The sequence below is a fragment of the Balaenoptera physalus genome (genome assembly GCF_965194825.1).
Source record: "Balaenoptera physalus genome assembly, chromosome: 16".
Lineage (NCBI taxonomy): Eukaryota > Metazoa > Chordata > Mammalia > Artiodactyla > Balaenopteridae > Balaenoptera > Balaenoptera physalus.
In genome coordinates, this window is record NC_138898.1 from 27,322,140 (window position 1) to 27,347,501 (window position 25,362).

Genomic DNA, 25,362 nt, shown 5'->3' on the forward strand with positions numbered 1-25,362 from the left:
CAAAAACAGAAATGTAGATCAATGGAACAGGATAGAAAGCCCAGAGATAAACCCATGCACATATGGTCACCTTACCTTTGATAAAGGAGGCAAGAACATACAATGGAGAAAAGACAGCCTCTTCCATAAGTGGTGCTGGGAAAACTGGACAGCTACATGTAAAAGAATGAAATCAGAACACTCCCTAACACTATACACAAAAATAAACTCAAAATGAATTAAAGACCTAAACGTAAGACCAGACACTACAAAACTCTTAGAGGAAAACATAGGCAGAACACTCTATGACATAAATCACAGCAACATCCTTTTTGACCCACCTCCTAAAGAAATGGAATAAAAACAAAAATAAACAAATGGGACCTAATGAAACTTAAAAGCTTTTGCACAGCAAAGAAAAACATAAGATGAAAAGACAACCCTCAGAATGGCAGAAAATATTTGCAAGCCAAGCAACTGACAAAGGATTAATCTCCAAAATTTACAAGCAGCTCATGCAGCTCAATATCAAAAAAAAAAAAACCCAATCCAAAAATGGCCAGAAGACCTAAATAGACATTTCTCCAAAGAAGATATACAAATTGCCAACAAACACATGAAAGGATGCTCAACATCACTAATCATCAGAGAAATGCAAATCAAAACTACAATGAGGCATCACCTCACACCAGTCGGAATGGCCATCATCAAAAAATCTAGAAACAATAAATGCTGGAGAGGGTGTGGAGAAAAGGGAACCCTCTTGCACTGTTGGTGGGAATGTAAATTGATACAGCCACTAAGGAGAAGAGTATGGAGGTTCCTTAAAAAACTAAAAACAGAACTACCATACGACCCAGCAATCCCACTACTGGGCATATACCCTAAGAAAACCATAATTCAAAAAGAGTCATGTACCACAATGTTCACTGCAGCTCTATTTACAATAGCCAGGACACGGAAGCAACCTAAGTGTCCATCAACAGATGAATGGATAAAGAAGATGTGGCACATATATACAATGGAATATTACTCAGCCATAAAAAGAAACGCAACTGAGTTATCTGTAGTGAGGTGGCTGGACCTACAGTCTGCCATACAGAGTGAAGTAAGTCAGAAAGAGAAAAACAAATACCGTATGCTAACACATATATATACGGAATCTAAAAAAAAAAAAAAAAGGCTCTGAAGAACGTAGGGGCAGGACAGGAATAAAGATGCAGACGTAGAGAATGGACTTGAGGACATGGGGAGGGGGAAGGGTAAGCTGAGATGAAGTGAGAGACTGGCATGGACATATATACACTACCAAATGTAAAACAGATAGCTAGTGGGAAGCAGTCACATAGAACAGGGAGATCAGCTTGGTGCTCTGTGACCACCTAGAGGGGTGGGATAGGGAGGGTGGGAGGGAGGTGTGAGAGGGAGGGGATATGGGGATATATGTATATGTATAGCTGATTCACTTCGTTATACAACAGAAACTAACACACCACTGTAAAGCTATTATACTCCAATAAAGATGTTAAAAAAAAAATCAATGTAAGACTGTGCCTGTGAAAGGGTGCTTCCTGTGTCATGGGAAGGTCTATCATGGGATGAGACCCAGGCTGGGGGGAGGTGAGGAGGAAGGAGGGCTTCTCTAAGGAAGTGACACTTGCCAGGGAGAGGGAACAGCGTGTGCAAAGAGGAAAGAGGGCTCAGGAGGTGTGGCAGGGGTCAAGGAGCCAGTAAGGCTGCAGCCCAGAGCAGGAGATGCTGGGGACAGATCAGCCATGCAGGGCCCCATGGGTACGAGAGGAGTGGGAGTAAGGGGACACACTGGAAGAATTCTAAGTGGGAGAATAACCTAAAAAGATTTTGAAAAAGGCCCCCATGGCAGTTGCTTGGCTGGAGGGAGAAAGAGTAGGAGCAAGCAGACCACTGGGAGGTCCTGCAGGAGCTGAGGCGGGGACAGTGAACTCTGTCCACCCACTGCACTATTTGCACTTCAAAACCGAGCCCAGTCACGCTGGAAACCTGAGTCCCTGAGACACAGCCAGCCAGTCTGGCCTCTGCATGTTGCACACACGTCCATCTGTGTGTCTGTCTCCCTGACTTATCTTTGGGCTCAGACAGAGCAGGGCTGAACCTCATTCAGTTGAGAGCAGGTTCTCAGGAGCCAAAACATTCTGTGCTCATCAGAAGCACTGACTGGCAACATGTGATTAATTTCAAAGAGGAAAATGAGTTAGTCCTCCCTGAAGACTGTGAGTAGGGAGCTGGTGGGTGCTGAGAACAGACAAATGCTGCCGTTCTGGAAACAAAACTGGGAACTCAGTGGCCCCTGGAAGCTGAATTCTACAACTGTTCAACTAATCCACGGACCAGAACTCCCAAGAGCTTTTACTCACAATAACGCATCTGATCCTCAAAGCAACACACCACAACCCATTCTTCCTTCAAGATCATCCCCGAGGCTCTGTGAGGGTGCAGTAACTCACACTGATTGTGACTGCTGAAAAGACTGATACACAGGAATATGGGGATATGCAGAGATGTCCCATGCAGGCCTCAAGCCCAGAACCACCCAACAAGGACAGTGGGGAAGTCTGCGGGTGCCTGTGACAGACCCTCCCCTGCAGGGCGAGATGAATGCTTTATGGGACTCAGTTTCTTCAGTCTGATGGAGCTGCTTCCCTCCTCCCAGCACCACAGGCTATGGGAACACCTGGCTTCAAGACCATGGCCCCACGGCCTTAGGCAAGTCTCTCTCAACCTCAGTTTCCTCATCAGTAACATGGAAATACCCTCTACCTCATCGGGCTGCCAGAAGTAGCAAAGATAACATATTAAAAAACACCCAGCATAGTGCTTGGCCAACAACAGGTGCTTGACAAATGATAGTTCTGGGACTATCTTATTATAGTTATTACTGTCATAAAAGCAGTTCTGATAATATAACCTTTTTTGCAGTCAGATAGACCTGGTCTGAGTCTTGGCCCTTTTGCTTCCTAGTGTGTGAATTTACCTTAAGTCCCTTCATTTCTGAGCCTCAGTTTCCTCACTGGCACAAGAGAGAAAGCCTTTGCTTCACCATCATACGTTAACACAAAAGAAGGTATCACAAGTGCCTGTACCATGCCAGCTTACTAGCAGAACTGCTATTATGTCCTACACTGGAAAATAAATTGGCTTTTAATTTGTTCCAAACTTTCTTCTTTTAAGCAAGCACCAGGGGTGCTTCTAATCCTCTGACTCTGAGCCTCTGGGACTAGGGGAGTAAGAGTGCTCTTTGGATGTTCCGTGCCCCTGTCACCAGGCCTGGATCTCGCAGACACACAGCATCCAAGCCTCAGCCATTTCAGCTGCCCTCAGAGAGGCAGCTCAGCTTTGCCCCCAGGTAGTTCGGGCTGCAGGCTGCCAGGGATGTACGTCCACGCTCAGACCTGCACACGGAGCACCTGTCCCTGTATCCACAGGTACGCTGACTAGCACCCACACGTAGATAATGGGCTCAGAGGCCAGCTCGTGCAGTCGAGCAGGTGCGTGCCACCTGTCCCTCTGCTAAGACTGCAGACAAAGGAGCCCACAGCCATGGTGCCCCGTGTCCACACACAGTGCATATTCTCCCTGGAGCCCTCCCAGCACTGGGGAGAGCAGGACCAAGGGGACTGTGGCAGTTCTAGCACATCTGTTTACCTGAAAACACTGGGAAGGGGTGTGTACACGTGCAAGTGTGTGAGGGGATCAGATTCCTTTAACACTGCGACAGAACGTGCTTTTTTAGAGTGTATTTCAGTCTGTCATATACATTTATTTCTGTAGCTCTTGAGTAATGTCTGCGCACCCAGTCAGAAGCTCCGTGAGGGGCAGTCTTGCTCACCACTGTCCCTCCAGTGCCCAGCCCAGGGCCTGGCCCAGGACCGGCACTCCACAATGTGTGCTGTGGTGGACCCTTTCACCAGACCCCCGGGCAGGGGGCGGGGGGATCTCCCAGCCTAATCCTTTCTCCTTCCCTCTCCTGGTGGGTAAGGCTGTGTTTCACAGGACTCCTCCTTCTCCAGGGAAGCCCCCTCTACCCTTTGCACTGTGGCCCCCACCTCAGCCTGGTCACCTGGAATGACGATGTCTCCGAGTCCCAGCATGGCAAAATTGTCCGCTTCCAGGCCCTTCTCCAGCAGATCCTGGGGAAACACCACTGCAGGGGGAGGCAGGGATGCGAGGAGGTGGTGAGAGCCCAGCTCACTCTGACTCCTAGCCCTCCACCTCTGGTGTATGGAACTTACACACTTGCATTTCTGGGTGGGGGGATGGGAATGGGGAGCTGAGAGGATGTCGAAGGGCTGAAGGGCAATGTCTCCATCTGGAATCACAGCTGGTTAGAGCAGGGGAGAATCTAGGATCACCTAGGCTAAAGGTTTAATGCCTTTATTCAGCTGTAACTCACATGTCATACAATTTCAATGCCCTTTTATAGCTAGAACTCTGGTTAAATGGGATTGACCCTAAAGCCTAGTATATAAAAGATCAAACAGCCCACACGGTGCTGGCATCTAATAGGCTTTGCATCTCACTGCAGCTGGGGTGTGGACAGACCCTTGTTCTGAAGCAGGGAGAGCTTGGGCTACAGGTTGTTTCTGTTATCTGCTGAGGGTGAAGAGGTCACATAGCTATAAATTCCTTGCTTAGAGCCCCTTACTCAGAAATCCTGCTGGCCAGCTTGTTTGAATAAATACAGATTGAGAGAAATGCCTCCCTGTATGTCCAGTTATGGCAAGAGGCAGCTGTAGCTGGATTTCATCCATGGGCGCCTGGAGCAGAGAGCAGTTATGTGTGGGCTTCAGGGTCAGACTGTGTGGGTCTGAATCCTGGCTCTGCTGTGTGACTGCACAGGTTGCTTAACTGCTCTGGGTCTTGGTTGTCTCACCTATAAAATGGGTACAACAGCTGAACTGACCCCATAGGGTTGTGGTGAGGATTAGGTGATTTGCACACATTGTTAACTGCTCCTCATGCCTTCTTTACTAACCCAGTCCTGCTTTTGTGGGGGGCCGCCCTCCCAGGGGATGAATCAAGTGTGGCATAAGGCTAAGACAATCAGGACAATCTGGTCCCCAAATTCCTGACTTCCCTTGCAGCTAGGAGTGGTCATGTGACCCAGCTCTGGCCAATGGTACGTAAGCAGAGGTAAGCTGGGGGTTCTGGGCAAGCTTGTGCTTCCCTAATGAATTGTACAGAGGCCCTTCCTTGTCTGCTTCTTCCTGCCTTGAATGCACAATCACAGTGATTTACAGCTCTCCTCATTTGATCCTCCCAAACCTGGTGCCGTTCAATTCTGAGTGGCAGATGTGGAAACCAGGGCCCAGGGAGGTGAAGTCTCTTCCCTCAGGCCACGTAGCCAGTGAACGTCACATCTGGGATTCAAGTCCAGGCCTCCTGACTTCAACATCTGTCCACTTAACCACTCTGTTAGACTGCCTCTCAGCGCCACTCCTAGCAGTGGAGGGCAACGGGCTTTCTCCCCAAGCCAGAAAACCAAATTTCAAGCACCAGAAACCAGAGATGACTGTCATTTCCCTGTTCAGAGTCTTCAATGGCTCATCCACTGCCTACTGGGCAGCGTCCAGGCTCCTTGACGTGCCATTCTTGGCTTCCCCATATCTGGCCTCTTTTCTGCTGCTCCCCTAAACTCAGCCACATTCCCTCCCCGATTCTCTGCTCCCTCCATACATTTTCCTAATTGTAGCCCTTGGCTGAAGCTGTACTCTCTCTTTCAAATGCCCCTACTGCCCCTGCATGCTTGGTAAACACATATTCATCCTTCGTGACCCAGGAAAGCTGTCCTGACACCTTGGCTGGGTTCATCCATCACAGCACGTACGGCATAGCTGCTCTTCTTTCTGGCTTGCCCAGCATCTGTTCTCTTGCTCTGAAGAACGGCCCTCACCTTACACCCTTGGTTCTGGGAGGCTGCTGATTCAAATACTCTGCCCTCAGGCACTGGAGAGGGCAGTGACCCTGGCCTTTCCACCACTCCCAGCTGGAATGCCTAGCTCACGGGCCAGGCCAGGCTCCATGGGTTCATCCAAGCCAAAGCTGGGAGAAACTTGTTTTCCTCTAGGGTCGCTGAGCTGCGACTGCAGCAGCTAGGAACAACGAGTGGCCACCAACCTCTCTCCAGCTCACAGAGAGGACCTGTGTGCATCAGGGGAGAGTCCGACCGTGAGGACAGCCATTTCTTGACTCTTGGGGCTGACTCCACCCCATCTGCCCGCTGCCCAAGCAGCACTCCTCGTGGAGCTGTGATGTCTTCCTGACAGGATCCCCCTGCTTCCTTCCATCATGTCTGACTGATTCCGTTCCTCCTCTTTGGGTCTTGTGATGCCAGGAGGTGATTCTTGATTAGTCTAAGGCTTAAACTCCAAGCTCATCATGCTTTTCCCATCCCCCTTGATGATGAATGACAGAATCGGGCCTGTGACCCAATTCTGGTCAGTGAAATATGAGAGAGGCTACGGGGGGATTTGGGGAAAAACATCCCTCTCTGATGAAAGAGAGACATAAAGTTCCCCCTTTCTGCCCCTGAACATGTTGAGAATGGTGGGGTGGAGGGCTGAGGTGACCTTGGCTCTTGGCAACGCCACTGAGGGTCAGAAACCCAACTCTAGATGCTCTGCCACTGGGCTTGCTGCAGTGCGAAATAACAACATTTCCACTTTTTTTTTTTTTTTTTTTGCCACGCAGCATGGCATGCAGGATCTTAGCTCCCTGACCAGGGATTGAACCCGCTTCCCCTGCAGTGGAAGTGCGGAGTCTTAACCATTGGACCACCAAGGAAGTCTCCACATTCTTTACAGATGCTTGTAGGTGGGCTTTCTAATATTTATAACAATGGATACACTGAAGAACAAAATCAGGGCAGTGTGAGAGGCGTGGGGCAGACAGCACCTGATATTTATGTGCCAAAGGGATCCAGGGAGGGGGCTCCAGGTCTTGGCGTGGGGGGTCTCCTCCTCTGGAGGCCCCTGCCTGCCCTGCACAGGCTGCGTTAGACACCCCTCTCTGTGCTCGCCCCCATTCCAGCTCGTCCCACAGCGCCATGCACTGTGACCAGACGGCCGGAGGCCAGGGCCTGGGAGGAGGATGGCTGTGCAGGAACACAGTGGACGAATCAAAGGGGAGAAGGAAACCAGGCTGGAGACACAGGGGAGCTTGGAGGAGGAAGAGCTAAGGGAGGGTACTGACCAAAACAGGGACCACGAGGGGATGGGCCACCAGGGTGGGGGCAGACGGGCTCCCCATGGTGGGGTGGTCACTTACATTTTATTGGTGCCTCAAAGGATTTGGCCACTGTCACCATCACATTGGTGCCAAATACCTAGAAGGAGAAGAGAGGAGTCTGGAGGGAGGTGAGGGCTGGGTGGGAAGGAATGGCTGTGCCTGGGCTTCTCAATGTGCTGCTGCCTGAGACGGGCGGGAAAGGGGCAGGGAGCCAGGAAGGGCTCCAGAGCAGATGTGAAGTTGAGATGAGGTGGCCCCCGACACTGGCCATGTGGACACTTCATGGGGCTCCTTGTTCTAGGTAGCAACGAGGGGCAATTCCAAGGAGTTGGTAAAGGGCCTCCGATGGCCCCGGCCAGGCATCCTATGTTAGTTCAGGGGTCTGCCCCTCCCAAGAGAGAAAGTCCTCCAGCACCACGCACTTAAGGGGAGAAGAGGCTGCCTGAGGCCAGGGAAAGGGTGCCTGAGTCAGGCTGCCCTCGATCCCTCAGCAGGGCCCCTCAGAGTGAGTGTGGCAGGTCTCTTGGCCCAGGGCTGGCACGCAGCCTACGTCCTCAGTCGGTGCCTTGCTCACCAGTGCCCACTCATCTGCTTTAACCACACCTGCCTCAACGTCTCTGAGCCTCAGCTCGCTTGCCGGAGAGACACAGGATAAGCAATACCCTGCTGGGGCCACCATGAGGAAGAGAGGGCGGCTGGAAGGCACTGGGCATAGGGTGGGCTCTCAGCAAGTGCAGACCCTGCTCTCTCATCCATTCCACAGCTGAGGGCACTGGGCCCAGGAAGGACCTGCTCTGTGGTCTTACCTCCAGGTCAGGGCAGCTTCCCTCTATCAGACGACCGCTGCTTGGGCCAGAGACAGGGGAGGAGGAGGCGAGGTGGCCCGGTAGCCAGACATCCTTTGCGTCCCTGCCCAACTCACCCAGAAGATATCGTAGATGAAGAGCCCGCCCAGCAGGATGCAGCCGGTGCTGACGTTGTTCAGGTGCAGGAGCTCCACCCCGTTAAGGGAAAAGGCCAGGCCGAAGAGGTTGTTGGCAATCCAGTGCTGGGGAAAGATGTGAGTGAGACCAGCTCTCCCTCCCCCAAGCTGCCCCTCAGGCGCGTCCCCCAACACTGCCCCGGGCCCTGGCTACTTACCTTCCTCAGCAGGTACCAGACGCCAACGATGCTGCTCAGGCCCAGGCACACCAGGTCCTTGGTGTCAAACTCATAATTGATGATCTCTGGGCAGAGAGGCCGGGTAAGTCCACTCCCCGGGGCGGGGCTGCCCCTCCCACCTGTCAGCCCCTGGACGGAGGAGGGCATGGCTGTGGGCTCTGTCAGAGATCCACAGGTTGGGGGCGCTCACTAGAGCCCCCCCACCAGCCCCTCCAATTTCCTAGAGGAGGGAATGGAGGCCCAGAGAGAACCCAGGCCTGACACAGGGTCAGTGGGAGGTGGTTCGTGGTGCTGGAAGCACGGGCTCTGCACTTGTAGCTGGGCGACCTCGGGGGAGGCAGTTCCCTCTCTGAGCTTCAGTTTCCTCATCTGTAAAAAGGGGATCACAGCACCTCCCTGACAGGACTGCTGTGGGGAGCGAGTGGGATGGCCCTTACACAGCGCTCAGCATGGAGCCTGCACACAGCGGGGGCTCAATCAGTGCTGACTGCACCGAGCCCAAGGCTTTCGCAAGGTCCCAGTTCATTCAGGAATCTTTCTACTGTGCCACCAAAGGAATCAAGAAGCTTGCTGGCAGCGCTGTGTCAGCAGCACAGGAGGAGGAAGGTAAGAGAGGGAGGCCTGGAGAAGCAGCAGGCGGGAGGCCCCCAGGCTGCTCTGGTGGGGAGCCTGTGGCAGACGTCCTGATGTTAGACCCCTTCTCCACCACCTCCAAGTGTCCTACTAAGGAAGCCCAGAGAGGCGGTGGATCTTGCCCAGGGTCACAGAGCACAGCATTTCCTTTCAGATTCCAGACTGTAGCAGACTGCTGGTTGGCCCCAGTTGTTGTTCTTTCCTTTGAGCTAACAATACCCTGATGATTTTCAACTGGACACAAGGCCAACTAGCTCTCAGCCACATTTTCTAGCTTCCCTTTAGCTAAATGGACCCGTGATACAGTTGTCTCTCCTTCCTTCGGGAGGGCCCGTGGAGCAACGGTGCGCTATTCTGGACCCGCGGGCCCCCGAGTGCGGCAGAGCACAAAACAGGTGAAAAAACTCAACAGTCACTGACTGGGCACAGATGCCTAGAAATGCACAAAGGAATCCTGCTCTCCAGGATCTGCATGTAAAATCGCTGCTCTCCAGGGACAAGGCAGAACATGCTAGGCACATTCACAAGTGTGACATTCACAAGCTCAGACTTTGACACAAGAGAGAAATACCTTCCATCTGGCCAAGCCGTTGATAACCCTGTCACAGCAGTAGAACCCACAACCTAACTAACCCACGTGACCCAGGCTTTCCCCAATTCCCTACGGATTTCATTTTTTCGAAAGCCACGGAACTCCCCTTTCAAATCTTAGGTGGGGAATAATCACACTAAAAATTGACATGATAAAAATAGCCACGAGAGCCAACTGTTTACTGTTTACTATGAGTCAGGTGGTGTGCTGAATGCTTTCCACTCATCACTTACTCACAGTCTTAACAACATGCCTATAAGGGAGGTACTAGATAATGATGTTCATTTTACAGATGAAAAAAAAACAAAAACAAAAAAACCCCAACAAAACCACTCAAGGCTCAGAGAGGTAACGGTGTGCACCCAGCGGCAGAGCTGGGATGTGATCCCAGAGCCCACCTTTTCCATCAATCGCTGTACCGGGGAGTCCCAGTATTGGAGAGACGAAGGCGGGGGTGGGGGAAGACACCCAAGGCAGGGGAAAGTGGGCAGCACTCACCTTCCTTGTTCTCCCCAGAGCCCTGGGTGAAGAGCAGCTGGTACTGTCGATTTGGGAAGTTGGCTGGAAAAAACTTATTCATGAAGGGGCTGGAAGGAAAGACAAAGCAGGTTGGCAAACAGAGCCCTCATGGGCAACAGTCACTGATGCCAGCCCCCAGGCATCTGTTTACAAACTGTTATCTCCCAACAGCCTACAGCTGCCCTGAGAGGTAGGTGTTATTGTGCCCATTGTACAGATGTGGAAACAGAGGCCCTCAGAGGGCAAGTGACTGCCCAGGTCACATAGGAAGTCAATATCTGAGCTGAGACCTGAACATAGGTCTCTGGATTCCTAGTGCTTCCATACTGCCTCCTAGTTATCACCGAAGAAACACAAAGCAGAGGCAGACTTTCACATAAAACACAGTTTTTAGGAGAGCAATGGATTCCAAAGTCTAGTTTATGTACCATCTGTATCAGAGTCCCTTGTCAAGAATGCATATTCTGGCTCAAGCCTGAGTAGGGCAAGTCCTCATTCTTGAAGGAGACCCACTGAGTCTAGGCAGATGGCAGAGCTGAAATGAGGTGCCAACCAGCAGCCTGGGGTGAGATCTGACTCCTTAGAGGGTCAGCATGCCTGGGCCCCATACTGCTTAGGAGGCTGGAAGGCTAGCAGCCGAGAGGGGCTCATTAACCTCAGATGGTCCTAGATAAACCACTTTCTCCTTGCCGGCTCCCGCCCAGCCAAAGGCAGCTGACCTGGCCTGGTCCAGAGTAAAGCAGAGGATGCAGCAAACATGGCCAGGCCCACAGAGGGAAAGAAGATCTGCAGCCCTCTCTCCTGGGCTGGAGGTAGAGAGGTAGATGGGTGACGAGGCATGAATTGTTTTTTTTTTTTTTTTAAATAAATTCATTTATTGATTTATTTTTGGCCGTGTCGGGTCTTGGTTGCTGCACGTGGGCTTTTTCTCTAGTTGCGACAAGTGGGGGCTACTCTTTGTTGCGGTGCGTGGGCTTCTTGTTGCGGTGGTTTCTCTTGTTGTGGAGCACGGGCTCTAGGCATGCAGGCTTCAGTAGCTGTGGCACCCAGGCTCAGTAGTTGTGGCTCGCGGGCTCTGGAGCGCAGGCTCAGTAGTTGTGGCACACGGGCTTAGTTGCTCCGCGGCATGTGGGATCTTCCAGGACCAGGGTTCAAACCCATGTCCCCTGCATTGGCAGGTGGACTCTTAACCACTGCGCCACCAGGGAAGTCCCATGAATTCTGCTTTTGACTCTAGGAATGGAAAGATAAACCCCTTGTCCCAATTCCTCAGAAGTCTCTGTTTATTCCCAAAGCCATTCAGATGTGTTCAATGTGGCAAATCAAAGCTGCAGTGTTCCTTTGCATTTTGAGGCTATTAGAGACTTTCCATTAAAATGTCCATCCAATCACTCTTTCAAAGGTAGCCTGTTAAACTATTTTAATGTTTTTTAAACCCCATAAAAATCTAGCACCCTCCTCTCTCTCTCTAGCACTTAGTAGACCCAGAGCCAGCCGGAGTTGACTATAAAGTACACTATTCTGGTTTGAGGGGATTTGTTTTAACTATTTCCTTTAATTTTCAGTTTCCCAGAACACTTAGCTGTGTTGACATGAGGCAATTCCTTCTAGGTGATCCCTTAAGTATTATATAAACTATGCCAACACAGACAAAGCATAAACAGTATAATGTGAATTGCTGTTACCTGCACCTCTTATTTCAATAATAAGCATGGTGTCAGCTTTGTAATCCAACTAAAAGGAATTAAATTTGGGGGAAAAAAAGAATGCATATTCCTGGACTCTCTTCCAGACCTATTAAGGCAGATGACCTGATGGACACCCCACTCCATGACCTGTTAGGTCTGGGATTTTTACAAACTCAGCCGGACTCGATCAGCTAGATGAATCACAGCCCCCTGGGTGGGGGCAACCTCATTCACTCCTTCCGTGAGGCCCCTGTTGCTCACGGTGGGCTTGGCCTCGCCTCTGGAAGCATTCTCTCTGATTACTCAGCATGGTCCACTTCCTGGCCAGGCAGGGAGCAGAGACTTTCTTTTCCGGGTCACCTTCAGATCAGGAACAGAAAACCAGGGGCTTCTGCTCAGCCTGGTGCGGCAGCATCGTGGAGTGGACACAAGCTTGGGGGGCCCAGCCCCGACACGTGCTCTGCCACGTGAGGCCCTGGGCGAGCCACTTTAGTGGCTCAGTCTCCTTGGTTGTATGTGGGGATAATACCACCTGACTCAAAGGGCTGCTGTAAAGGCAGGAGAGAAGCTGGGGAGAAGTTTAGCCCAGCACTGGATCCTCAACAGGGGTCATAAGAACTGTGAGCGTCCATCATCGCTGGCAGTTGTCCAGAGCCTGAGCTCGAAAGCATTTGGCAACACCAGTTCAGACCGACAACGACTGATGGGGTAGGCAAATCCAGAATGGTGCTCCCAGCTGTAGGAAAATGGACCCAGGCCGAGTGGTACCCAGGGCACAGTGGTAAAGGCAGGGAAAAGGGAGCTGTCCAAGACCCTGGGGCTTGGAGGAAGAAAATATGGATTAAGAACCATCTCTGGGCCTCAGTTTCCCCACTTGTCCAACAGCCAATCCCTCCCAGTCTGCAGGGCTGTGGCGTGAATAATGAGAGGGCTTCATGACTATGGGGAGACATGGTCAAAACAAGGATGCAATTGGGAGTGGGTTTCTACAAATGGGCTCTGAGCAGGTGGGAGGCAGCAGCTGGGATGGATGAGGCTGGAAGCTACTTTCAGCTCAGTTTGCTGAATCACTTTTAGGGAGTTTGAAGCCAGAGGGTGTGTGCAGAGGCAGAGAGAAGGCCTGAGGTGCTAAGTCCTTCACTCCAGCCTGGCATCTGCCTTAGGAGCTCAACCAGCAGAATGCAGTGGTTAAGAGTATGGACTCTGGAGCCAGGCTTCCTGGGTTCAACACCTGGCCCTGCCACTGAGCTGTGTGACCTTGGCAAAGTTACTTAACTGTTCTGTGCAACTGTTTCCTCATTTGGATCACTATAACAATATCTTTCTATAGGGATATTAAGAGGATTATACGAATGCTTGGCACCCTGTAAGCTTAACTGCAGCTTCAACTCCAAGTAGGAAGTCTCCAGACTGATGTCTTTGTTATCTCGAGAAAAGAGGGGCTGCTGGGTAACACATGGTAAGAGTCAAGCAACCTGGCCGGTGTGAGCCTGCGTTGAGGGCAGGGGTCCCGGCTTATTGCCTTCACTACACTCATGCCAGGCTTGGGGCCTGGGAGGCAGCTAGCAAATACCTGTGGAACACCTCTGAACGCGGGCTTCTGCAGCAGGCAGAGACTCTTTCTGGCCCTCAATGGCTCATGCCAAGCCTAAAGGTCACTGCTTCCTGCTGGGAAACCACATCCTGGTGCCCTTCTCCCCTGGGGGTGAAGGCAAGGGTCAGTGAAACAGGTGATGTGGCCTCGCCCCCCTGGGGTGGCAGATTTTGGTCTTATGAACCTTTTCGTCTAAAGGTCATCTGGGTGGGATATGAACTCAGAGGTGATAAAAATAAGCTGTGGTTCCCTTGGGAGGAAGGATATTGGCACGGGCTTGAGTCTTGGTGACCGTACAAGGTGAAGGCAGGCTGTGAGCCCTTGCCTTCCTCCAAAACCTTAAGCTGTGCTATCTTTCCAGGGAGGCTTGAGGCGGCCGGGGGAAGTGGAAGGAATCCCATGAGCGTCTCTGCCTGGGCTACCCAGCTCCGGGCTCAGCTTCTACAGCCTCTCAGCAGGCCTCTCCTCTGCCAGTCCTCCGGAGACCACAGGCCCACCAGAGAGGGTGCCCAGGCCCCTGTCTTTAAGTTCTCTCTCCCCTTCACTTTTGCCAGACCGGAAAGAATACCTGGCCGTGGCGTTAGACAGACCTGGGCTCAAAACCTCACTCTGCTCCTAGCAGCTATGAAGCTCTCTGAGCCTCAGTTTTCCTGTCTTGAACCTTTAGACCTTGTTTGGATCCTGAGGCAGGTCTGACTGAGTTTGTGGATACATATGAATAATTCATCAAAATTCTAACAACACTGTAGACTTCTTAGAGAAAATATTTAAGAAAATTCAATTTGATTGAAGAAAAGTAAATTTAATTCTTAGATCAACTACCTAAATAGCATGATTAAACTATGCCCTTCCCCTTTTCTACTAAAATTATTTTCATCTGATTCAGTTCTTTTCCATGTGCATTTTACAGTAATGATTTCTTTCATCCCAGCTTTTAGCCCGTATCCATTTTTTTCAGAGGATAGCTCGGACCCTGAATGGTGAGTACCCTTTATGCCCATGGCCACCCATTATTTTCATAAGGTCTAATCTTCCCAGGTCAAACTGTGTGCTCTAAATCTTATCAAGAAAATGATTCTTCTGTTAATTTTTAGTCACTAACAAATTTTTTTTTTTTTTTTTTTTTTTTTTTAATTTATTTATTTTTGGCTGTGTTGGGTCTTCGTTTCTGTGCGAGGGCTTTCTCTAGTTGTGGCAAGCGGGGGCCACTCTTCATCGCGGTGCGCGGGCCTCTCACTGGCACGGCCTCTCTTGTTGCGGAGCACAGGCTCCAGACGCGCAGGCTCAGTAGTTGTGGCTCACGGGCCTAGCCGCTCCGCGGCATGTGGGATCTTCCCGGACCAGGGCTTGAACCCGTGTCCCCTGCATTGGCAGGCAGATTTTTAACCACTGCGCCACCAGGGAAGCCCAGTCACTAACAAATTTTACCATGTGCAGTTTTAGTTGCTTTGGTTCTACTTTCTTTGATAATTTCTAACAGTAAAAATTATGAATTGGTTAAAAGACAGACAACTGTTTCTTGGTTAATCCATGAGAAATTTGGGACAATGTTCCTCAGTTACTATTCTAAAAGGGAAAAAAAGGTCTCTGGTGTCAAAATGACACAGGCTCAAAATACTCTGCTCGTACTGATTGTTGAGATAAAGTGAAATAATCAGCTCCTCAGCACACGGCCGAACAAAACATATTGGATTCTTGCACTCTGAGGTGGCGGCTGGGCTGTGGGGAGGACTGGGGTCTCAAGGCTCTTGCAGATGCTGGGGGGTGGGGGGAGATGGGCTAGAATTGGGGGGGACCCAAACCAGCATGGGAAGTGACTGCTCCCACGCCGGGCCACCAGGAAAGGAGAGGTCTGTCCTTTGAGGAAGGGTGACTGGGTCTGCCACTATCTTGCTGGCTCCCAGTCAGTCAGGCTCTCTGGGTTTTCACCCTAAAAGGATGGCGGGGTTGGCGGGAGAGGGGGCGCTAGAACAAGGCCTTGTGGGTGAAGGTAGGTGTAGTTGAAGACAACACGGAACTCGGTCCCAGCTGTGTGAATTTGGGCCAGCCGCTCACTCTCAGTGCGCTTGGCACTTGCTCTGGGCACGTCACAGACGTGCTCACTTGATCCTTCCCACGCCCCTACAAGGAGGTACTTGCAGCATCTCCATTTTATAGGTGAAGAAACTGATGCTAGGAGAACTTGAGTAACTTGCACAAATAATAGACCCAGGCCTTGGTTCCAGGGCCATGTGCCTTTTGAGCCTATGCTCCTGACTTCCAGGGTCCTGCTCAGAGGAACGAGGCCAAACTCCCCCTGGCTCTCCAGGCTTCCGCGAGGATCCTGCTCTTTCTCTCTGACTGTTCTGGGAAGATCCCGCCTCCGCTGTCAATGTGCACAGACCTTCCAGCTCCTGGCCTGGTATCTCCCTCCTAGACCCTCTTCCAGGTTTCCTACCCTTCGGAGTTGAGTTCAAGTTGTGTTCCTGTCTTCTGGGAACTTTTCCTGGTCTGCTGACTTCCTCTGTGGTTTTCAGCCCGAGGCTGTACCTCTCCTCAAGGGACCAGATGGAAATAGATTGGGATGCTTTTGTAGTCACAGTGAGGGGGTGTGCTGGGGGCACAACTCCCATTTGGTAAGCAGCCCCACCTGAGGACCAGTGGCTTAGACCCTTCATCCCCACTGAACTGAAACAGCATGTGGCAATCTGAGCAGGGTGGCAGTGAAAAGAGGATGGGCTCTGGGGCCACAGAAACTTAGGTTTGAATCTTGGCTCTGCTGCTTATCAGCTGTGTTGTCCTAGCAAATTTCTTAACCTCTCTGAGCTTCAGTTTCTGAATGTAACAGGTAATAATAATAATAATAATAACAACGGCTAACACTTATTGAACACACTGAGTGCCAGATACTGTGCTAAAAGCTTTCCACATGACCCATAAGGAAGGTACTATCAGTTTTCTTCACGTTCAGGTGAGGAAATTGAGCCCAGAGAGATTAAGTAAACTGCCCAAAGTCACAGGGCTATTAAGTGGCAGAGTCTGGATTCAAAGTCAGATAGTGAAATTCCAGAGCCTGTGCTCCTAACTTCTCTCGATACTGCCTCGCTCTCTTATGAGCTGAGACCACGTGTGAGAGGCCAGCTTAGTGCGTGTGCAGCAACTACGACACCTTGCAGGTGGCACTGGCATCACTCTTCTCAGTACTGTGACAACTATCATGACATTACTGTTCACAAATAACTTTCCCAACAACCGTGGTGGGAAATACCCACTGGATATTCTTACCATTCCTTGTAAAGAAACTGTGGCCCAGAGAGGTTATGGTTCTTGTTCTAGGTCACCCACGGTATAACACAGGGGAAAGATTCCCTTGGATTTTACAGCCAGGATTCAAACCTGGCTCTGAATGACGCCAAAGGTCATGTTCTCATCCGAGACCCTGTACTTGCTCTTGAGAAAGCTGCTTCAAATGTCGCAGAGATGCCTTCTGACCTGATGGTGTGGGACAGGGCCAGGATTCCCAGCACGAAGAAATACATGGACAGCAAGAGGTTGATGTACTCCTGGGAGAATATCTGAGGCAGAAATACAAAGAGAAACAGGAAGTCAGGGTTGCCAGTGGCTATGAGGAAACCAGAGTCCACGCTTCTCTTCTGGAGTTGGGGAATGGTGTCAGAAAGACTCTCAAATGGTACTGCGGGGGGGGGGCCTTCTAGTTTCTATGGTAACAGGAAAAAGGGAAGGAACTTCAAGCCCTCAGATGCACCTCCCAAAGGAGTCTGTAGGTTTGCGCTTAGTGGCTCCATTATTTGCAGACAGGCAGTATTGTGTGCGTGTCGAGGGTCCTGCATGGGGGAGGGGAGTCTGAAGCTCAGAGTCCCAAGAGAGCGGTCTGAACCTCAGAATGCACTCTTCCAAGCTTCCTTCTCTCTGCTCAAAAATCTAGGGAGCCCCCTACAGCGGCCACCCAGTCACGAGTCATCTGCACCCTGTTCCATTCTCCATGCTCCTCTGGACGACCCCTCCCACAGCGATTCTGAAGCTCTGATGGCAGGCCCTCACAGCTGCTTCTTGGTCCTGTTGTTAGGTGAACCCAAGGAATGTTGTCTCTCACAGGGCTAAAGCCAGTGGTCACATGTTGTTAATTCTGGACTTCAGGCAGGCTGTGCCACATGGCTCCATGGTTGCTGCACTGTCTTTTTTTTTCATAAATTTATTTATTTTTGGCTGTGTTGGGTCTTTGTTGCTGCGCATGGGCTTTCTCTAGTTGCGGCGAGTGGGGGCTACTCTTCGTTGCGGTGCGCGGGCTTCTCATTGCGGTGGCTTCTCTTGTGGAGCACGGGCTCTAGGTGCGCGGGCTTCAGTAGTTGTGGCACACGGGCTCAGCAGTTGTGGCACACGGGCTCAGCAGTTGTGGCTCACGGGCTCTAGAGCGCAGGCTCAGTAGCTGTGGCACACGGGCTTAGCTGCTCCGCGGCATGTGGGATCTTCCTGGACCAGGGCTCAGACCTGTGTCCCCTGCATTGGCAGGCAGATTCTTAACCACTGCGCCACCAGGGAAGCCCTGCATCGTCTTCTAATTTGTTATCGTGAGGCTTTCTAACTGGGAGGGAATAATGTGCTGTGGTGTGGGGTCTGGGGCCACTGGCCACTCTCAAGTACGGACCTGTTTAAACCTGTCTGATCCCCTCGATCCGCTGCTTAACGCCTCTCAGCAGCTTTCCTGTGCTCCCACGAGCTCAAGGCCCACATCCTCCCCTTGGTCTCTCATGCTCTCATGGTGACCACCGCAGGCCTCCTCAGCCGCTCCTTCTCGTTCTCCGTGCTGCGGCCACACTGGCCTTGTTGTGCCACATTCCCACCCAGGGGCAGCCCATGTACATGCCTCTCTGCTGCCCAGGACGCTCTCCTCTCCTCACCCAGGCTTCCAAGCAGTTTTCCTTGACGTGACCTCCGTTAATTCAGCTCACATTTACCGACTGTCTGCTACGTGCAGTGCGTCGTGCTCAGCACTGGAATAGGCAGAAAAGTCCCTGCTCTCATGGAGTTCACGTGCCAGTGAGGGAGAATCTCAAGAGATGAACATGCAATACACTGTCCAGTGGAGGTGGGCACTAAGAAGAAAAGCAAAGCAGTGCAAGGAGGCGGGGGGGTGGCCATCAGACAGGTGGCCTGGGAAAGCCTCCGACACTGACTTCATTTAGGAGTAGAGCCCTTAACGAAGTAAGGGAGCGGCTGTGATACCTGGGGGAAGAGCCTTTGAGGTGGAGGGAAGGGTGAGTGCAAAGGTCCTGAGGTGGGCATGCGTTCATGTGTGCAGGGGACGGTGAGGGCCTGTGGCCAGAAGCCAAGGTAGGAAGGAGAGTGTCAGGAGACGAGGCTGGGAAGGTAGGAGGGAGATGGACTGTGAAAAAGGCTTTAGCTTCGCCTGGGTAAGACAGGCCGGTACTGCGGGGCTGAGGGCAAGGCTGTGACCTGATCTGACGGCCTGAGAGGATCCCTCTGCTGCTGTGTGGAAGGCAGACTCCACAGGGCAAAAGTCAAGGCCGACAGCCCAGCGAGGAGTAAGCTGCATCCAGGAGGATGGTGTCCTGGGCTGGGGGGTAGGAGGGATGTGATGAGCCGGGGTCGGATCCCCGATCAGCTCTGGACTAGAGAAGTGGGTTGTGCCGAGGGCTGCGTGCTGAGGAGGGAGGAGCCCTTCTAGGGTTTTCGGCTGAGCAGTGAGGTGGATGAGGTGCTGTTGTCTGAGATGGGGGCTCGGGCAGGAGCAGATTCTTCTGTGCTCTTCTGGTGCCACAGACCTCGCCTTCACACCACTTTCTAGGACTGTCACTTCACATTTATCTGTGTGACTGCTTGACTGGTGTCTGTCTCCACCACTTAACAGGAAGCTCCTTGAGGGCAGGGGTGGGCCCGCTGTTTTTCTCACTGCAGTGTCCCCAGCACCCAGCACAGGATCTGGTGTGTGTTTGAAGAATGACCGAATGGACGAGCACATCAGTGGCTGCGACGTGAATGCTCCTATCCACACAGGCGTGTGGACCGTGCTTACCCGTGAACACGTGGTGTCCTCCCACACAGTGTTCTTTCAACGTGGGCCCTGGGGAGAAATTTCTCTCCGGCCACACCTCTGAGCTTCCGGTCGGCTTGACTGTGTGGACTATGAATTGTGCACCGAGTCTCACTTTCTTTGTGCTTCGGCTGCTAGAAAATCAAGAGTCACGCCTGTGTCAGAGGCACTTCTGGCAAGAGTACAAGTCTTTAGACTTTAGAGCATGGGGTCTGGGTATGGTCCTCACCCAAATCTTCACTGTCTTTTCCTATTTTATTTTTTCTCCTTTACGCCAGTTTCTTCCTTTATTATTTTTCTTATGCTGTTGGATTTAATTTTTATACGCTGCCTCAAAGCAATCAGGTTTAAATGAGGTGGGATAAGGTAAATTTTATGATTTTGAGAAATGCAACAAACTCCAGTGCCCCAACCAGGAAAGGAGGAGGAAAGGGGCAGAGTGAGAGCCACTGTTAAGCAAACCACAACCAGCGGTCAGTCTGGAGTTTGGGAGGGATCTGGTGGCCGTGTTACCCAGGCAGCTGCCTTTCAGACATCTCAACAAGGACACTCTGGTGACTTGGGAGGAGGTATGCTGTGTCCTCTGGCACAGGCTGGGGCTTACCTGCCTGGAGAGGAGGACAGGCTGAGCAACAGGCGTCCGGAGCCTTAAATAAAAATGTTCACACCCTCTGCTGCCAGAAAGTCCTTTCTGGGGAATCTAGCCTAAGGAGAGAATCCTAAATACTAAAAATGTTAGATGGTCCTGAGGCAAAGGCCTGGGTGTATATTCCTAGCACTCAGCACAGCAGAGACTCGAGAAATATCTGCCAAAAGCCAAGTCGGAGGCAATGAGCTAGATGTGTACAGAGCCACAGAGAGATCTCAAGAGCACAGGGGAGAGGAAAAGGAACACAGTTCTACTTATGGAAACTAGACTCTCACTAAATACACACAGATACATTAACACCATATATTTTATAAAAAGACACACACCCAAGGACACAAATCAAACGCATTAGGGCAGGTGCCTCTGGTGAAGGGAAATGAAGGTGGCAAATGGAGATGGGCATCAGGGTGAAGGCGGTGAAAGAAACAAGGAGGGGGGCCTGGCACGGGCCGATGCCAGTGTGCTGTGAACCAAAGCATGTGATAAATTCACCTCTCCTCCCGAGGTCCAGGAAAAAAAAAAAAAATCAGTGAATACCTACCTAATGTTATTTGATGCACTCTTACTTATAAGAGTAAAAATCAGAACGATATTTTCTGTTTAAAGTGAGGGGGATGCTGTAAGTCAGTCGTGGTGTATCTGCTTGTGGGGATATTCTGAAATCATTAAGAAGAGCAGTTCTGATCCAATAATGAGGGAGTGATGGAACAGGAAGCAGGCGTTAAAAATTATGTTTCTGACTCACTCACAGACTGGTAAAAATAAAGAATTCTGATGCTAGTCAGTGTAGGTGGGAGTACAGTGAAGCCAGCACACTTGTAACTGTTGGAGGGAATGTAAATTGGTACAATCAGAGGGATTTGGCACCAACTATTCCAGATGCTGTTTGATCTGGTGATGCCACTGCAGATATACTTGCCAAGATACTTACATGAGGATGCTCATGGCAGCAGTGCTGGGACATCCCACCACTGAATGCCCCTCAGGGGCACATCCACGAACACAACCACAAGCAGCTGTTACAAAGAATGAGGTAGCTCTGACTGTGTTGATACGAAAATATCTCCCTGGTAAGAACCATATGTTCGATACATATATTTGTTTTAAAATTTTTACATAAATGCAGATCTATGCATAATAGAATGAGGCACAAGAAACTATGTTGGGGAGAGGATTATGGCTCATTTGCACCTTCCCTTAGATTGAAAAAACTTTTTTTAAACTCTGTACATGTATTTTTAAAATGTGAATTAAAAGTTATCCTTGAGGAGGGATTTCCCTGGTGGTCCAGTGGTTAGGACTCTGAGCTTCCACTGCAAGGGGCACGGGTTCAATCCCTGGTCGGGGAACTCAGATCCCATGGGCCGAGCAGCGTGGCCGGGGGGAAAAAAAAAAAAAAGTTATCCTTGAGGAATTTTCAATGACCAGGAAAAAAGTGCTTGTAATGTATTATTAAAAAAAATTAGTCATAAAATAATTATAATTAGGTTAAAAATACGATTATGAAAAGCCTGAGAGAAGATATGCCAAAACGTTAATAGTGATTACCTCTGTGTATTTTTCCCTCTCTTTAAGTTTTCTGCATATATTACTTTTGTAATCAGAAAACAGTACATGTTATATTAAAAAAAAAAGTTTGAGAGTTTGCAGTAACATGAGAAAATGCTCATGATGTAATTAATGTGAAGTGAGAAAAGCAGCTACAGGACTGACTACACCACATGTTCACAGCTATGGAGGAACCATGCACAGGGAAAAGCAGAGGAAGGACACACCTCCAAAGGGACTCTGTGACTGTCTCTGGCAGGGGGGTTTTGGATGGCTGCTGTTTTCCCCTTTTTACTTTTCTGTGTTTTCCAGGTTTTCAACACTGAGCCTGTGTAACTTTTATTGGGAAAATAAACCTCGATAAATTAAAAAAAAAAAAAGCAATTAGTATGGTAGAGGTATGTCCGAGACATAGCTATACCCCACCCCAACATGAAGAGTACAATGAAACCAAACCGGTACCAGGAAAACAAAACAGAAAGCTCCTCGAGGAAGGGAAATAAAGACTGGTGGGAAGGGGCCCCCGACATCACAGTGGGGTCTCTGGGTAGTGGGCCTAAGGGTAAATTGTTATTTTTCCTGCTCTTTATTGTCTATAAATGAACATGCATGTCTCCTGTGATGGGAAAAATAAAACAAAATCAAATAAAGTTATTCAAACCAAATGCTACAACAGGTGACAAAGGACTTACTTTGAAAAAGAGGTAGAGCCCCAAGAGCGTGCAGCTGGCGATGATGGGGAACCGGGCAGCGTCCCGGCTGGTGATGGTCTCGGGCATGTCCGAGGCATTCTAGACGAGAGAAGAAAGGCCCTGCTGAGTGCGGGGAGTGCTTCTCGCCTCTGAGGGCTGGATGCTGGCGGGAATTTGGTGTCCCAACAGCTCGTTCATCTCCTTCCCCTCCTGCCATCACTGAGGTGCCTCAGGGATCCCCAAGTTCTCCTGACTCGGGGCTTTGCAAGTGCTGTTCCCTCTGCCTGGGCTGCGGACCACCCAACCTGGGGCAGGACGCTCTTATCCCATCGTCTTGCTATTGAGGAGACCTGGACTCCAACAGGGACAGTCCTGGGAGGACCCAGGGCACATGCGGCAGAGGCAGTGGGTACGTAATAACTGAAAGAGAAAACCCTGGACACTGGTGACAAGAGAGCAGTTCTGGGTCTCGTGAGGACTACCTCCAGTTTTCTTATGGATTAGCTGAGATGTAAATATGATCAGTCTTTTATCCAGTAGGCAGTGAATACTATGAGCGGAAATAAACCAACAACACACAAAACTTAACAATGGCTAAAACCGAGTATGGGAAGACACCAACTGCAAGGAGAAGCAAATCTGGTCAAAACTCAAACTCAAGAAGTGTGACTGCGGAAACTGAATCTGGTCAGAGTAAAAGCCACAATTAAATTCACAATGGCAGATGCAATAGTTGGCAAGAATGTGATCTAGGTAAAGAGCTGACGGAGGATAAATATTTACACGAAAAACAACTGAAGGCAATCAAAATCATTTCAGTATAATCAAAATGGAAAAAAACTGGAAATAGAGTAACAGTGCGACATAGAAAATTAAGTCAGCTCCATAGACTTCATGACAAAAGACTTTCCAATAAAAATCCATCATAGTAGTATAATTCTGGTTTAAATTTATATTAAAAATGTTTTTTAGTCAACTGGGGAGGCCCTTAACCAAACCCCAACATATGCATGAGGCGGCCCAGGCATAGGGCTGAAGGGAGACCCGCCCCTGTGGAGGGACCAGGTAGCTCTGTGTGAGTCACTCTCCGGCAGCTTTGCTGGGAGTGGGGTGGCGGTGGGTGAGCAACAGTGACATGGAGAGGCAGGGTCATCTTCCTTCCCTCTTCTCTCCCAGCCCTTGGTTTCTGCTTTTGGCAGCACTGTGCTGTGGGGTCTGGGCAAATTCATCACCCTCTCTGTGCACCTCCATAAAATCATTATATTTCCTGTGTAGCAGCAGGGTGGGCACAAAAATAAATAAGCTCCTGACCATAAAGAGTTCACAGGCAGGTAGGCCAAGACCTTGACATGTAAACAGAGTATCACCACATAGTGTGACATGTGACAGAACAGAGACATGCATACTGCGGTGGTACATGGCATGAATGCCCAGTGGTGGAGGGAGGGCTCTGATGTCAGCAGGCCCAGCTGCACTCCCAGCTCTGCTTCTTTCCAGGTTTGGGACCTTGGGGAAGTTATCTTCCTTCTCAGAGCCTCAATTTCCTCAGCTGTAAAATGGGTTGCCAGGATTTGATGATTTTTTTTTTCCCCCACAGCACTAGAAGTACTTGTGTTGTGCCTTGAACTTCCCACAAGTTGTATAAACTATTTGTATTATTCTTATAAGGGAAACATGAGAAAGCAGACAGGACACTACTTTCGCAAGGAAGCAGGGGAGGGTCAGAGGTGGTTAGAGCAGATATCACTTAAGCAAGGCCTTGCAGGCCAAGCACAGGGTCTGGTATGTAGTAGGAGCCAGATAAACGCTGACTAAGTTGAGGAGTTTGCTTTGTGTACGAGGAAGGGAAGCGCTTACCAGGCAGAGGGACCTGTAGATGCAGGCAGGGCACATGGTATAAAAGCATTCACGGACTCTGGCTTCACCTACAAACCAGTGTTACCGCTCATTTCCACACAGTCATTTCAATTCAGCCCAGGATCCTGGGCAGGAAGAGGCTTAATATTATTCGATGACAAACCAGGTTGGACAGATGCTCCATCACACAGAGGAATCTGGTCTCCTCTGTGGGTGACTATTAGAAATATCCCACGTGCAATGTTGAGTCAGAACGGGAGACTTCAAATCTGACCAATGATGACAGTAACACAGATAACACTTACTGAGAGCTTTCTAGGTGCCAAGCATTGTTCTAGGTGCTTTACATGATTTCATCCTCACAGTAGCCCAGGAAGCAGGTACTTTTAATAGCTCCACATTACAGATGAAGAAACTGAGGCTCAGAGAGGTGACATAACTTGCTTTAAGGTCACACAGCTGACGAGTGGCAGAGCCAGGATTCACACTGAGGCAGTCTGGTTCCAGAGCCCAAACTCTTGGCTATTACCCCCTAGACGTCCTCTACCTTTTCCATCTGGAAATTTCTGCTGGAAAGTTATGACAAGATGCTCAGGGAGCCTGAGACCTTTCTGAGGAACAGAATCCTGAAGGCAACAGAATCTTTGTAGTTAGAAAAATACAAAAAGTTGTCAGGATTTTCCACTGATTCAATTTGGATTTTTAAACTAGACGTTCTTATGCAAATGCAATGGCTCCTAAAGTGCAAAACATACTTGGGGGCGGTGAGGGGGGGGTTGGGAACTGACATAAAGAGCAGAAATAAATTCAGCTTCCAGTGACATTCTGCATGCTCAGTTATCAGGGCGGAAGCAAAAGCAGCGAGGGAAGATGGCTCGCTCAAGTCACTGGCTCAGCTGGAGCTCTGGGAGTTCTGCTTCCAGGTCATGCCCTAGAAAGGATCTGGAATTCGTGGACCACTCTGTTACCCCGGGGTCTCTTCTCCTCACTGCCACGTGCACTCATTCACCTGCGCATCTCCTGAACTACCACCCCCCCACCCCAGCCCTTCGCCCCTGCTGCAGTCTCCACTAGCACCACCTCACCAGCCCCCTTCCCGCCTGTCACCTCCCCTATCAGGAGCTCTTTCTGAAGG

At 50.3% G+C, this 25,362-nt stretch overlaps 1 protein-coding gene across 10 annotated transcripts in view; it reads right to left on the reverse strand.

Moving 5' to 3' along the window:
• Positions 1-25,362, reverse strand: part of HM13 (histocompatibility minor 13) — a 41,241-nt gene that overhangs the window by 11,384 nt on the left and 4,495 nt on the right. For 5 of the 10 annotated variants that reach the window (XR_014255194.1, XR_014255196.1, XM_082432198.1 and 2 more), the window contains exons 2-8: positions 22,371-22,469; positions 16,901-16,983; positions 10,127-10,215; positions 8,383-8,561; positions 8,165-8,290; positions 7,282-7,339; positions 4,076-4,159 (exon numbers count right to left, since the gene is read on the reverse strand). Coding sequence is in view for 7 of the 10 variants with exons in the window: in XM_082432198.1 (XP_082288324.1) it covers positions 4,076-4,159; positions 7,282-7,339; positions 8,165-8,290; positions 8,383-8,561; positions 10,127-10,215; positions 16,901-16,983; positions 22,371-22,469 (718 nt within the window). In the remaining 3 variants the exon portion in view is untranslated. Of the gene's footprint in view, positions 1-4,075; positions 4,160-7,281; positions 7,340-8,164; positions 8,291-8,382; positions 8,562-10,126; positions 10,216-16,804; positions 16,984-22,370; positions 22,470-25,362 lie in introns of those variants that run through there. The other 5 variants (XR_014255195.1, XM_082432199.1, XM_082432200.1 and 2 more) reach the window with 2 other exon arrangements.